At 40.1% G+C, this 11808-nt stretch overlaps 1 protein-coding gene across 1 annotated transcript; it reads right to left on the bottom strand.

The window, feature by feature from the left end:
* Window positions 1–122: 122 nt before the first annotated feature.
* slc38a11 (solute carrier family 38 member 11) lies at window positions 123–4767 on the bottom strand. The gene is made up of 12 exons (XM_069663671.1): window positions 4717–4767; window positions 4500–4620; window positions 3840–3914; window positions 3612–3746; window positions 3394–3459; window positions 3184–3290; window positions 3025–3104; window positions 2844–2914; window positions 1183–1344; window positions 987–1099; window positions 631–762; window positions 123–554 (listed from the first exon to the last, which is right to left on the bottom strand). The coding sequence occupies exons 1-12, from the start codon at window positions 4729–4731 to the stop codon at window positions 315–317; spliced, it is 1317 nt and encodes a 438-aa protein (XP_069519772.1). The 5' UTR covers window positions 4732–4767; the 3' UTR covers window positions 123–314.
* Window positions 4768–11808: the final 7041 nt, after the last annotated feature.

Raw genomic sequence — 11808 nt, 5'->3', positions numbered from 1 at the left:
CCATGTCTTGACAACCAGCACAAGTAAATCCACTCAATCAGCCTCAAATAAACTATCAAAAACATCTGTTGTTGTTTTGTACTTCCTTTTAATACAAGCTTTATTTGTCTACAGTGACATCTGGTGGCCGTGGAGGGAAACGACCAATCCCCCTTCTGCTTGATAGAGATAATACAGTATAATACATATCAAGACAGACTATTATTTACAAAAGACATTACACCATATGAAACAACAATACAAGTTATAACATACATTTTTCCCATAGAGTGTAAGTGTTTAAAAAATTAAGACAAATGTGGTGGGTTGTTGTGTCATCCAGGTGGTGCAGTGCTGGAAAAATTGGCCTCTGCACAGTAGAACATCTCCACACCGTGCGAACAGTCTTGAGGGTAAAAGCCGATCATGATCAAACCGATGATCATGACGAACAAGCCCATTATTATCAACATGATTGGTAACAAGTTTTCACACTGGAGCATGCTGCCGGGGGTGAGCTTGAGGAAACACGCAGATGGGATGATGAAGATGAGAGGTGTGGCGCTCAGAATGCCCTGAATGGTAGAAGAGAACGCCATTAAACTACTCATATAAGCTAACATTAAATGGAGATAGGTAGATATGGCTTACATTGAGCTCCAAGACAACTCCCAGGCAGTCGTAGGGCAGAGACATCGACGTGCAAGCGAGAACTATGAGGGACGTTATGAGCACATGCTCCATTTTTGTGAGATCCCTTCTGCAAAAGACATTGGTTACCACCTGTGAAGACAGACAAGAGTAGAAAAATGAAATATCCCTTCTGCACGTTTTCTGCAAACAAATCTAGGAGAAAGTGACAAGCTATCATCTCAAATTGGGCATAAATTGCCAAGCTTCCTTTTTGCTACAACGCCTCAGAAGCCCTCAAAATACCACTTTCCCCTCACATATGTAAACGTTTAACTGTTAATTCTTAGGTTGGTGCATGAAAAAGTATCCCTTACCTCTCGTGTAACAAAACACTCCAGTGGAAATGTGGCTATTATACTGAAGCCGAAACAGAAGCGACCGAATGTCGCCAGATTATCATCTCTGCAGTAGTTCTCGAAGATGTCCCCTGAAAAATGGAAATAAAAATAATGACACTTTTGTGATATTAAAAAGTAGAGGCATGTAGTTCAACAACTCTCATACTGGTACCTTGTGTGTAGCCAGTGAAGGTGATGTAGCCGGCGACAGCAAATGCAGCACTGAATAGTACCGCGGAGCCTACAGACGCGTGGGTGACACGGGACCAGTTAGAGACCGTGGGCTTCTCCAGAGAACCGTAGATAATGAAGCTGTTGTGGTGGCAGATAAAGGCTGCAGGGAAAACACCAAAGTTACATTAAAACATAAAATCACAGTTTGAGTATGTTTTATTTGTCGTTTTCTTTCACCTTGTATGAACAAACAGGGTGTCTTCCCTTGCTGCAGAATGCATGTGATTAGACCGAGAGACTGTCTTATTTCAGGCTTCACAACATGGCCACAGCCCCATCTAAATGACCTCCTTTGTAGCAGTAGCTATTATCCTCAAGCCACTTGATTCATATAATTATAGCACAAAGTATCCAAAGGCCTTGGAGGACAGGAGTAGTCCCTAGTCTTACTGCAGACTTTTATTACAACAGAAATTCTTGTAGAAGTTGTGCAACGATTTAGCAAAGGCTAAAAAATATGCAGATAGCGTGCCAACTAGATTAATAGTCTCAGTCTCTGTGTAGGCAAAGACTGTGGATTAAAGATCATGGCTTCAGCTCTTTGATAGGATCAGTCTAATGACTTAATATTAAAGCTGACTTTATATAAAAGCCGCCACTAGGGGGCGGAACAAATCCAAAACAAACTGACAGATGTGCAGCCCTGACATTTCCTCAACTAAAGCCACTGCTAACCCAAATGCACAATAGCATTCTAATTGTGTAATTTGGGGTCTTATGCGAATGATAATACGCTTCTAATCGTATTAAAAATTAAATAAATATTTGACATTTCAGAAAGCCTTTCAGAAATTGGGTTTTGTTGGGGCGTGGTTAAGCACAGATATTTCTTAAGAAATTGCGCTATAATATTTTGATTGGCGTCGTCCAACAGTGATTATTGACAGCGGTAGGTGTTGAGAATCAACCATAGCTTCCATCCATAGCTTTAAGTATAAATAGGCTAACGTTGCATGTGTATGCTAACTGCTACCAGTTGCATAGCAAAGCCTTTTGCTGCTCACCATTCAGCGACCAGTTTAAAATCTATAATGTTCAGATGACAGGGCTACTCAAAGGTAACGTTTAGGGCTGCACTACGCTGACTGACACATGCACCTTTGTTTCAGGCAGATGTCAATTAAAACCAGATCTGCCAAACGCCCACACAGGCATGAAACAGCAAAATGAGCTGGTTTTGAACTATAACTACTTTTTATAGTTATGAATATTTATTTTCTCTCAGATTTATGTGGATGCTAAATAAGACTCTCAACTTTTAAATTTGCATTTTTACTTTCAAGCCTAATTTCCAGAGCCTTTAAATAAAGTTGTAATGGCTAACATGTTAGCAACATTATTTAGCTAGCTAATAATGTAGGGCTAATGTTCAAGGGTCTTTTAGCTTCATTTTGGTCTCCACTTACTCTTCAGGAGTAAGTGGAGACCCTTCTATCTTGTTGTCAGTGTTTTGTGTACAATCTGTCTTTGTTTTAATGTTTTTCTATCATTTAAATGTGTATACCAGCCATCATTGTTCTTATTTGTGTCTCCCAACAACATACTACTACATTTTAGGCTTCTCAATCATCAGCACCAGCACCACGCAGACACACTCACCAAAAGATATGAGACCAACAGCCTGGATTGCATTCCACTTTGCAAAGGCCCATGCATTCTGTGTAGGAACGCTAGAAAGAAAACAAATAATTTTCAGCCATCAAGGAGCACAGAAACATATGATTATGTCTTTATGATAACATCTTAGTGGGAAATACTTTAAAAAGAACGTTTCATATACATTTGAGGTCCAAAGGTAGCTGCTCTGATGATCGCAATGATGAGGATGGTAAGCGTCAGCAGCATAGACAAGAGGGACACCTGGCGACACATGCAGATGTTTTACAGGAAGCTTTAAAATCACTGAATGACACTGACCATGTGTAACTCCCAGATTTACCTTCCCAAGCTTCTCCACGTTTCGATACAGCGAGAGAGGCAGCGTGAACACGAGGGTGGACAGCAGGATCACAAAGTGACGCTCTGCAAGGATGTGACCTGGACCCACTGCAAATGCAACAGAAACATGCCGTCAATCATTTCAAGCATTACAATAGTCAACATGCACTTATATGTATTTGTTTTACTTTAAGAGGAATATGCAGTATACCTCCAGGTATTCTCTGAAATACTTTGGTCAGTGTATCACCGGTTGTGATGTTGTAGCTTATCATGGCTGAGGATGAAGATAGAGGTCATTTGATTACTTATTCACTACACAGCAAAACTATAATATAATAGACAGATTCAAAGTTTTTGTGAGATCACACTGGCAAAAAACACATGCTATAACGTGGCGTAATATTCAACACACTTTAATAAACTTACCAATGAAAGGATAAAGGAACTGCAGTGCAGATAAAATCAGAAATCCAGGGAAACCGAAGGTGCTCTGCACCAGTGCTTGATAGCTGTTTGTCCCTGACAGGTTTCCTCCTTTGATTAGTAAGATGATTGTGTAATCTGCCATGAATTGCAAACATAATGTTATCATTGTGTTTGTTTCATAAATTCCAATCTACATTTTTATACTGACACCTGACTTGATCTATTCACCTGTGATGAACCCAACAAGTATCAAAAGCAGGAGGCCAAAGGGCAGCCCCGCTTGGTTCAACGCGTACGGTAAACCTGGTCAGAAATATACAGTGAAATTAAGATTGTGCAGACACATAGTTGCTGTTACAGAATTCCTTAAAAGGCGAGAGAATGAACAAAGGCAAAAGGCAAAGTTAGGACATGTTTATGCTTCTTTCTGCAAATGCCCCCCAGATAAATAACAAGCTATTTATTACTGCAGAGTGCGTTATAACTGAGTGGAACAAAGAATGGGATGTTTACCAGACTATTTCACTTTTTGCAAACTAAATGGACAAAATATTAAAAACCTTTAACTCAAATAGTTTTCATGCAAACAATAACCCTAAAAGCGCTGCTGATACAGTCATTATTAAGCGTTAAAAATGCTGCTGGTCCCATGCTGTGTTTTGCCCTTTCTGATAATGACTCAGGACATTTCTGAGGTGGAGCACGCTACAGGGGTGAATGGGGACAACAGGCGCTGGTCATATGATATGGCGAGTTTACGACTGAAAGAGCTTCAATAATCTGAAGCGTGTCAGAGTTTCACTTGGAAATGTAACTGATTCATCTCATAGTTAACACACAAATTTAAAGATATTTTCGCAGTATTACTGAACAAAGAAGTGTATTTACCGATAATTCCAGATCCTATAATGGAATTAATAAAATTAAAAGACGCAGACATCATTGTATGTCTTTGCTTTCCCTCAGCTTTGCGCGCAGGAATTAAAGTTGACTCTTCTTCATCGTTAAGCTGCAAAGAAAAACAACACACAGCAGAAGCCTTAAAGTGCATCAACACGAACAAATCTATCTGTTGTTCAACACAATAGCATCACTGTAGACCTACTTCTCCGTGGGCCATCTTGAGCACCTGCTGATCGCTGATCTGCTTCCTCTCCGTCCACCTCTCCTCACTGTTGAACTCTCACATATCTGCGCTGTGACTCTGTGAGAAGAAGTTTGGGAAAAGTCTGGGAATTTTTACTTCTCTAAATCCTTTAAATATCTCAACAGCGCCCTCGGTCGGTCAAAGTCCCAAAATTTAGAGGTCAAATTTAGCAGGAGATCCTGTCAGCTCCGTCCCTCCTCAGCATCACAGCATCGCCAACTCTTTTTCACACTGACCAAACACAGGGCATATGCTCCTTTCCTTTTACTTGACTTGACGATTAGCTAAATTGCTGTGGCGTTATCACATATCTAATTTAGCTGTGCGTAATTTACGCTTTTAACCAAATTGCGCGTCGGAACCGCAAGCGTCCGTAAAATACGCAGATCTAATGATGCCTGCTTGTTCACATGAGACAACTGTTTGTCACAGTTGACAGAAAGACCCAAAGCTGCAGTTTCGCACACACACTGATAAATCTGAGAGTTATACAAAGAAATAACAGAGTTCATCATCAAACCGCCATTTGTTCCTTTTCTGTCTTTTCTTCAGTCTCACTCTCTCTCTTCTCTCTCTCTCTCTCTCTCTCTCACTCTCACCGGGGGCAGGGAGTACAGTTGGTTTAAAGCTTACCACATGAATATTAAGGTCCCGTGTGTTTGCATTCAATGGGACTTGGGATGGCCCTTAGCGTGAGATTGAGACGCATTACTCTGCAGGCAGTGTTATTGACCTAACCAACGTATAAAGATCGAGGTAAAAACCTCTTTGCTGCAACAAATATCAAACTGAGGCGAGAGAGGTAGACAAACAGTTTTTGTGTGTGTTTTTCTTTGTAAAATCTCACCAAAACGCAGGAAATCTAAATTTCAAGGGGTGGAGTTACTGCAGGAGGGGAACTAACTTAACTTCATGCTGCGCAAAAACGTGACTAGTTCGTAAGAATGTAATGAGGAATAAAAAAGGAACAACTTTTTAATTGTTTAATGATAAGTTCTACATAATTAATTAGGACTATAGCCAATGATGACAAGAGAAAAGACTGGCACCCCCAGGTAAAGTGGTAGCCTACATCATGGTTAAGGAACAAGTTTCGTGCGTAAGTTAAAGGCAAAGCAATGGTAAAGTAATCATGAAATAATAAGGGCTTACTTAACTACTAAGTCATTAATGAAGTGATTAATGAATAGCTTTATAAATACTGGATTCTTGCAACCTAAAGCCCACTCTTTGCATCATACAGATGCGTTTGCCTTCACAGAAACATGTTGGTGCCAAAATATGCCAAAAGGCATGCATGGAAATTGGGAATTAAAGGCTTTAAGGATTGCCCTTTGAATCTGAATTTTAAAAGACCTCTTTGTTTAGTGGCGGATTTATGAACATACAGTCGAGATATTCTGTACAGTGAGAAAAAAAGGGGACTGTTTCTCAAGCTCGGATTGTGAAAAATGTTGTGAAATTTGATAAAAAAAATTGGGTTAGAGGTTCCTGCAGTATAAAGTTGGTTCACCTTGCAGAGAAATCAGTGGCCAGCACAGCAGAATCATAAGATATTACAGCAGATAGATATTTGTGTGCGTATGTAAGCATACCCTTCCGCATGTAAACATATGGAATTAAGACACAAGCAGGCAGTGAAGAGTTATACGTCAAAGTCTAAACCTGAGAATGATATGGATAAATCATTTTGTTTTAAAGTCTTTAAAACGTTGCTTATAACGGCCATAATTTAAATATAATAATGTAGTTATACAATAATATATAAAATAATAATATAATGTTTATATTCATTCTAAATAATAATATAATGTTTATATTCATTCTAAATGTCTAAATATACTGACTACCTTACAGTTTGTTATAATCTATTTATGAAGCGGTTTTTTTATACTTACAGAGATACATTAAGTGCTTTCTTGTCATGATGTCTTGTTTCTAGACTTGACACGGTCATAAATTCAACAATATAAATAAATGTAACAATTGTATTTGTCTTATGTCTTATGTATATGTTAATACATATTTATAACTGTCTAAATATTTGTTACAAGCTTTTTTTCTACTTATGTGTTTGTATGTGATAGATAGATACACAGACAGACAGACGGACAATAACAAGATAGTAGGCTACAGTAATGCGGTAATGTAGACCGAATAATAGAAATATGTTTGTGTGTGTTTGACAATGCTGTGTGTATCCAACAGGTGGCGTCAGACTAACACTGTATCTTGGCCCACACTCAGGTCACTCACCCAACTTTACAAAATAAATTATTCCCCACATCCGAAACATAAACGGCAGTAACAGATGCTCGGGCTTTAGTTTGATGTGTTGTTTCTCACTAACTGCAGGCAATCTGCCAGTTCGTGTAATGATTCAACTCCTCTAATGAGACTAATAAGGGCTCCTGCAAACTCTGCCCTAACTGACCCCCCTCCTCTTCCACACACACATTTAGGACACAAACTGATCCATAGTTGTGGCTTTAGCTTTTATCTTCTGATTCACGCCGGATTACAAACATCTGTATTCCCGACAATTACGCACGGAAATGTCCACCACAATATTACCTCCACAGCCATTCTGGCATCTCTGCCCCCACTTGGTACCCAGGAACATCCGGAAGCAGCACAGCACAGTGCTCTGACTGGCGCGCGGAGGGGCGGATGAACGAACGACCGTGCTCTCTTCTTCTTCTTCTTCTTCTATGGTTTTAACGTCGATATCGTGGAAATTAGCAGTTCTGCGCTGGGAAATGCGACAAAAACTTTGAACGGACGAACAGATTTACTTTAAGCGACGTTTTATTCACGCAGAAACTCTTTTTGTTGTTCAAAGCTGCTCTTATTGTTCACCTGTCGGGGATGGAAAACTGATGGTGAGTTAACATAATCTGTTAAATTGAATTTGAGTGCTTTTATTCTGAAGAAATTGAGCTAAAATTGACTTAAAGTTCGTTTTTATTTGTGAATGATTTACGAAAGTGTGAAAAAAGTTGAAGTTGGGTGTTTTAAGTATGCATGTCTATCTAGCTGTAAAGCTATCGTTAAAAGTGGGCTACAAGAAAATATTTTGGGTTCCTTTCTTTGTTTCAGTCAAATTATTGAAACTCCTTCAATATGAAGAGCTGTGCTAAGGGTTTCCCTCCCTTTCAATATCCTGTATCCTTTTAAATTCACATTGTATCAGATTTTCTTAGTTATATTTTGGAACTAACTGTGCTGGGATGCCTGTGTGGAAAAAAGTGATTGATTTCCTCTTGTTCGTATAGACAAAGACTAGAGTGCAAATAATGGGCTACAATATATTACACAAGTTAATGGGCATGGCAGCAATTATTAGCCCACACTCCATCTTTGACGACTTCCTGCTCGCATGACTGTCAACATCTTTATTAGATTGCTGTCAATTAGTGAGTACACTGTTCTGTTTGCTTTCAATCCTTACTGCACACACACACATAGAGCAGCTTGGACGTAAAAAAAACAAAAAAACAACAGAATTTAATCCAGAGAACTATGTTAACAGCTCCTCATCACCAGCTATTTTGCCAACGCCCTGCAGACAGAGATCTAATCCTGGTCCTGTAGTCAGTAAGAGGCAGCGGTGAGCATTAGTTGTGAGCACTTAGGAGCTGTGAGTGTGTGGCTCCCTTAGGAGATACTGACAGGTGATAACTCTCTGTGCATGTACTGTATGATTAAGGTGAAAGAACTTGCTATTTCAAGCTTACTAACTGACTTACTCCGCTTTAGTCGCCCTGGTCGCCATAGTTAGAGGCCTGCAGCTCAGTTGTAGGCCTGTGGGTTTCAGCATCACAGGAGAAGATTGATTAAAACTGAGCTGTAGTATGACAACCATAGTCTATTAATCTCAAGAGAGACAAGTTTAACAAGTAATTGTTTGTTTTCTAACAACACTCACATGCCCACACATAGGCTACAGACCTAATGATCTAATGCTAGAGCTCTACAGTTATTATAGAGAGAGGAAATTATTACATCACCAATATCTCTCTGGATGTATGGGAACAAGATTTTACAAGGACTCTGATTCCTGGATGTCTCCTGAGTTATACTGAACAAATAGAACCATGTGCTGTGCTATTTGTGCCATTACATTTTGGTAATACAAAACATTCAACTGATATATTTGTTCATAACATTTTTAACGCGACAGAATAAAAAAAAAAGTGAACCTAACCTTTGACCCCCATCCGCAAATCAAACACCTACCATGCTGATTTTGTTTGTAAAGGTCGACTTGTCTACTTTTTCCTGCTTGTAGCTAACAGCTGAAACCTGGTGAGAACGTTGGCCACGTTTCTGTGCAGGTCAAATATGCTTTTGTTTATCAATCACAATGATACTCAATTATGGAAAATGTTTTACCCTTGGTTGACTCAATTGGCTTTGATGTGGAAGCCATGAAGCAATCGACTACAAGCTGTCGCAAAGCATCCCTAACCTCACTGAAGTACAAGGAAGCATTCTGAGGTCAACGACGTTAAGTTTTAATCACTAATGTGCATTAAATATTCAAGCTGAGCCTCTGTTTGACACTGCGTCACTCTTTTCTATACATGTAGGTGAGTCAGGAGGCCCGAGGCGGAGGTCAGTCATCACTTAACGCTCACACTGCTGTATATAAGGTGAACAGCAAATACCAAACTAACGTGTTGACATGGTGTTCCAGCGAGAGTCGAGGGAAACGCACGAATCCATTTTAGGTTAGTCAGGACGAGGTCATGATGCCGACAGGTTGCAGATAAATTGAAGTGGGCCTATTTGAAGCTTCAAAGTGGCAGCTCATATCTCGAGTTGTGTGCAATGAGTTGGGAACAGATTGATGCATTCCTCTTTAGAGGTTAGACACAGCAGGTTGACCTTGTTGTGTTAACCTCAAATCTATGTTTATTATTTTTATTTGTTGTTTCCTGGTAGTTATCAGTAAGTTTCTGTTGTTCCAATGTTGTTCATCGGTTATTCCTTTTAACCAACAGTATATCTTGTGTATATGTTTTCCTCTGAATAGTTTGTGCTATAGTTTATAGAAGGAACTGTTTTGAAATCGTGACACCATACAGGAACTTTTTTTAAAGCACTTGCTGCAGAAGAAAAGGGTTAGGATGTATTGAAGTATACATGATGATGATTTTTAGAGAGCTGAGAGCTACTCTGAAAAAATGAAAGCTGCCAAGAGCTACTTTCATTACATCGCTGTTATTGCTGGTGGCGCCCCATGTTGATTCTTTTGTCGACTGAAACGCTGGTACCGCAGACGAGGCACACACACTTGTTCTTCACATTTGTGAACAATAACTTGCTTTCCCACTCCCCGTGGACATAGTATGTTTTCTGCTTTTTCTTGGCGTGCCCACCTTCACTGTCCATCATAAATCTGCCTAAACAGGCTAATAGCACCGAACTCCTCACTTTAGCTCAACTAGCATGCAGCGTAACTGACCCGACCTGTCGATGGAGGTTGCTGCAACATTGCTGTGATCGGTTCCAATGTTGACAAACTTACCAGGAGCAGCACCATTTTTATTGACAGCTGATAGGCCTATCCTATTAGTTTGTATCAGAGGGGTAGGGACATCTGTGTATATGATTGAATTGAAGTGGCTACTAAAAACCAGCTAGCTCGCGACATCCTGTTGGAGACCCCTGCTCTAAACTAATATATCCGGTACAAAGAACAATTGAGCAATGAACAATATCATCCGCTAAAGTGCATAGTTGAGTCAAACTGCACCACTTACCAAATACAATAACAGTAAAATGTATCCTATGATTTACACTCCAGTATCAGCATTTTGCGTGATCCTACATAGTACACTTTTATTTTGAAATGTTCCATTGGAAAGCGCATTTCTCTTTGCTGCATGCAGTGTGTTTGTGTCGGAGCTGGATTTATCAGATGATAACAGATGTAAGGCATTTAAGATGTGTATAAAGACGAGGCCTACCTCTGCAGCCTTACACTGAGGTTGATACCAGGTCTGCAGGCACACTAAGGGCACATTTTGAGATGTTGTATTCTGTTAGACGGTGAAAATGACATATTTAGACACAATGAATATTTGTTGCCAACAGAGTACTTAACCAGGGTAGTGTACTGCATGACTGTGAGGGACTGAGGCCGAGTCATGACCAAGACGAGACCAGTGCAATCACACACTTCATGACACACACACACAAGCAACCACAAAAAACACTAATTGTAGATACGAAAATGTCAAAGTAAAAAAAGAGTCAGAATGTTTTATATGCAATCATAGTTACGGTGAAATAAATCCCACAATGCACATGTGATTTAGTTATATCCCTGTAACTGTGATCTTAACTGGTCTCGGAATAAAGCCCCTCTTTGCCTAAGACTGAGACGAGACGAGAAGTGCAATCAAGTCCGAGATGAAGCTGAGAACAAGAAGTGGTCTTGAGACCAAGACCGATGTGAGGTATTAAAACAGTACATCCTTCTTTCCTGAGATGACAGCACTATGACGCACATGTGCAAATGATGATCGCTCTGTGAGAGGCAAACAGGGACTCTCAACGACCGTAGTCAATGTTGATGTTATGTTACAAAACCAAAGCCCTTCAATCAAACTGTGTGAATCAGTAACTTCTCTATTCCACCGTGTCTGTAAGGGTCACACAAGTTTCTCACATGTACACAGTGCTGAGGGCGGCGGATTGACCAGTGTATTTGTAATTGATCTGTAGCATCGCAGCGTGTGGAAGTATTCTATTACAATATTACATTCAGAACAGGCAAAAGCTCTCAGCGGCAGTGCACCAGGAGAGATGCAGTGCAGCCTGTAGTGCATTCATATTTAATACTGCATAGGTCTGCCTCACACATTATACCAGGCAGGCCTATTAGCGGGATGAATCTCTTCCTCCCACCGCTCTGTCTCAGGCTCTGAGGGGAGAAGTGGACTCTTTTCATTTTGAGGGATGGAGGAGAGGAGCCCGGAGTCTCACCTGGAATTGATCATTGTCATGTCAAATCTTAATTTTATCTACTGTGGGGCGGAT

Source organism: Semicossyphus pulcher, unplaced genomic scaffold (assembly GCF_022749685.1).
Source record: "Semicossyphus pulcher isolate SPU_LCO1_2020_fin unplaced genomic scaffold, fSemPul1.0.p SCAF_15, whole genome shotgun sequence".
NCBI classification, from domain to species: Eukaryota; Metazoa; Chordata; class Actinopteri; order Labriformes; family Labridae; genus Semicossyphus; species Semicossyphus pulcher.
Note: the sequence above shows the minus strand (reverse complement) of the source record. Positions and strands in the feature narration are given on the sequence as shown.

Coding starts and splice junctions, on each gene's coding strand:
- slc38a11 (XM_069663671.1), bottom strand. Junction 3,105..3,183: donor ACGTGGAGAAGCTTGGGAAG/GTAAATCTGGGA, acceptor ATGTGTCGCCAG/GTGTCCCTCTTGTCTATGCT. Junction 763..986: donor AGTGTTTTGTTACACGAGAG/GTAAGGGATACT, acceptor CTGTCTTCACAG/GTGGTAACCAATGTCTTTTG.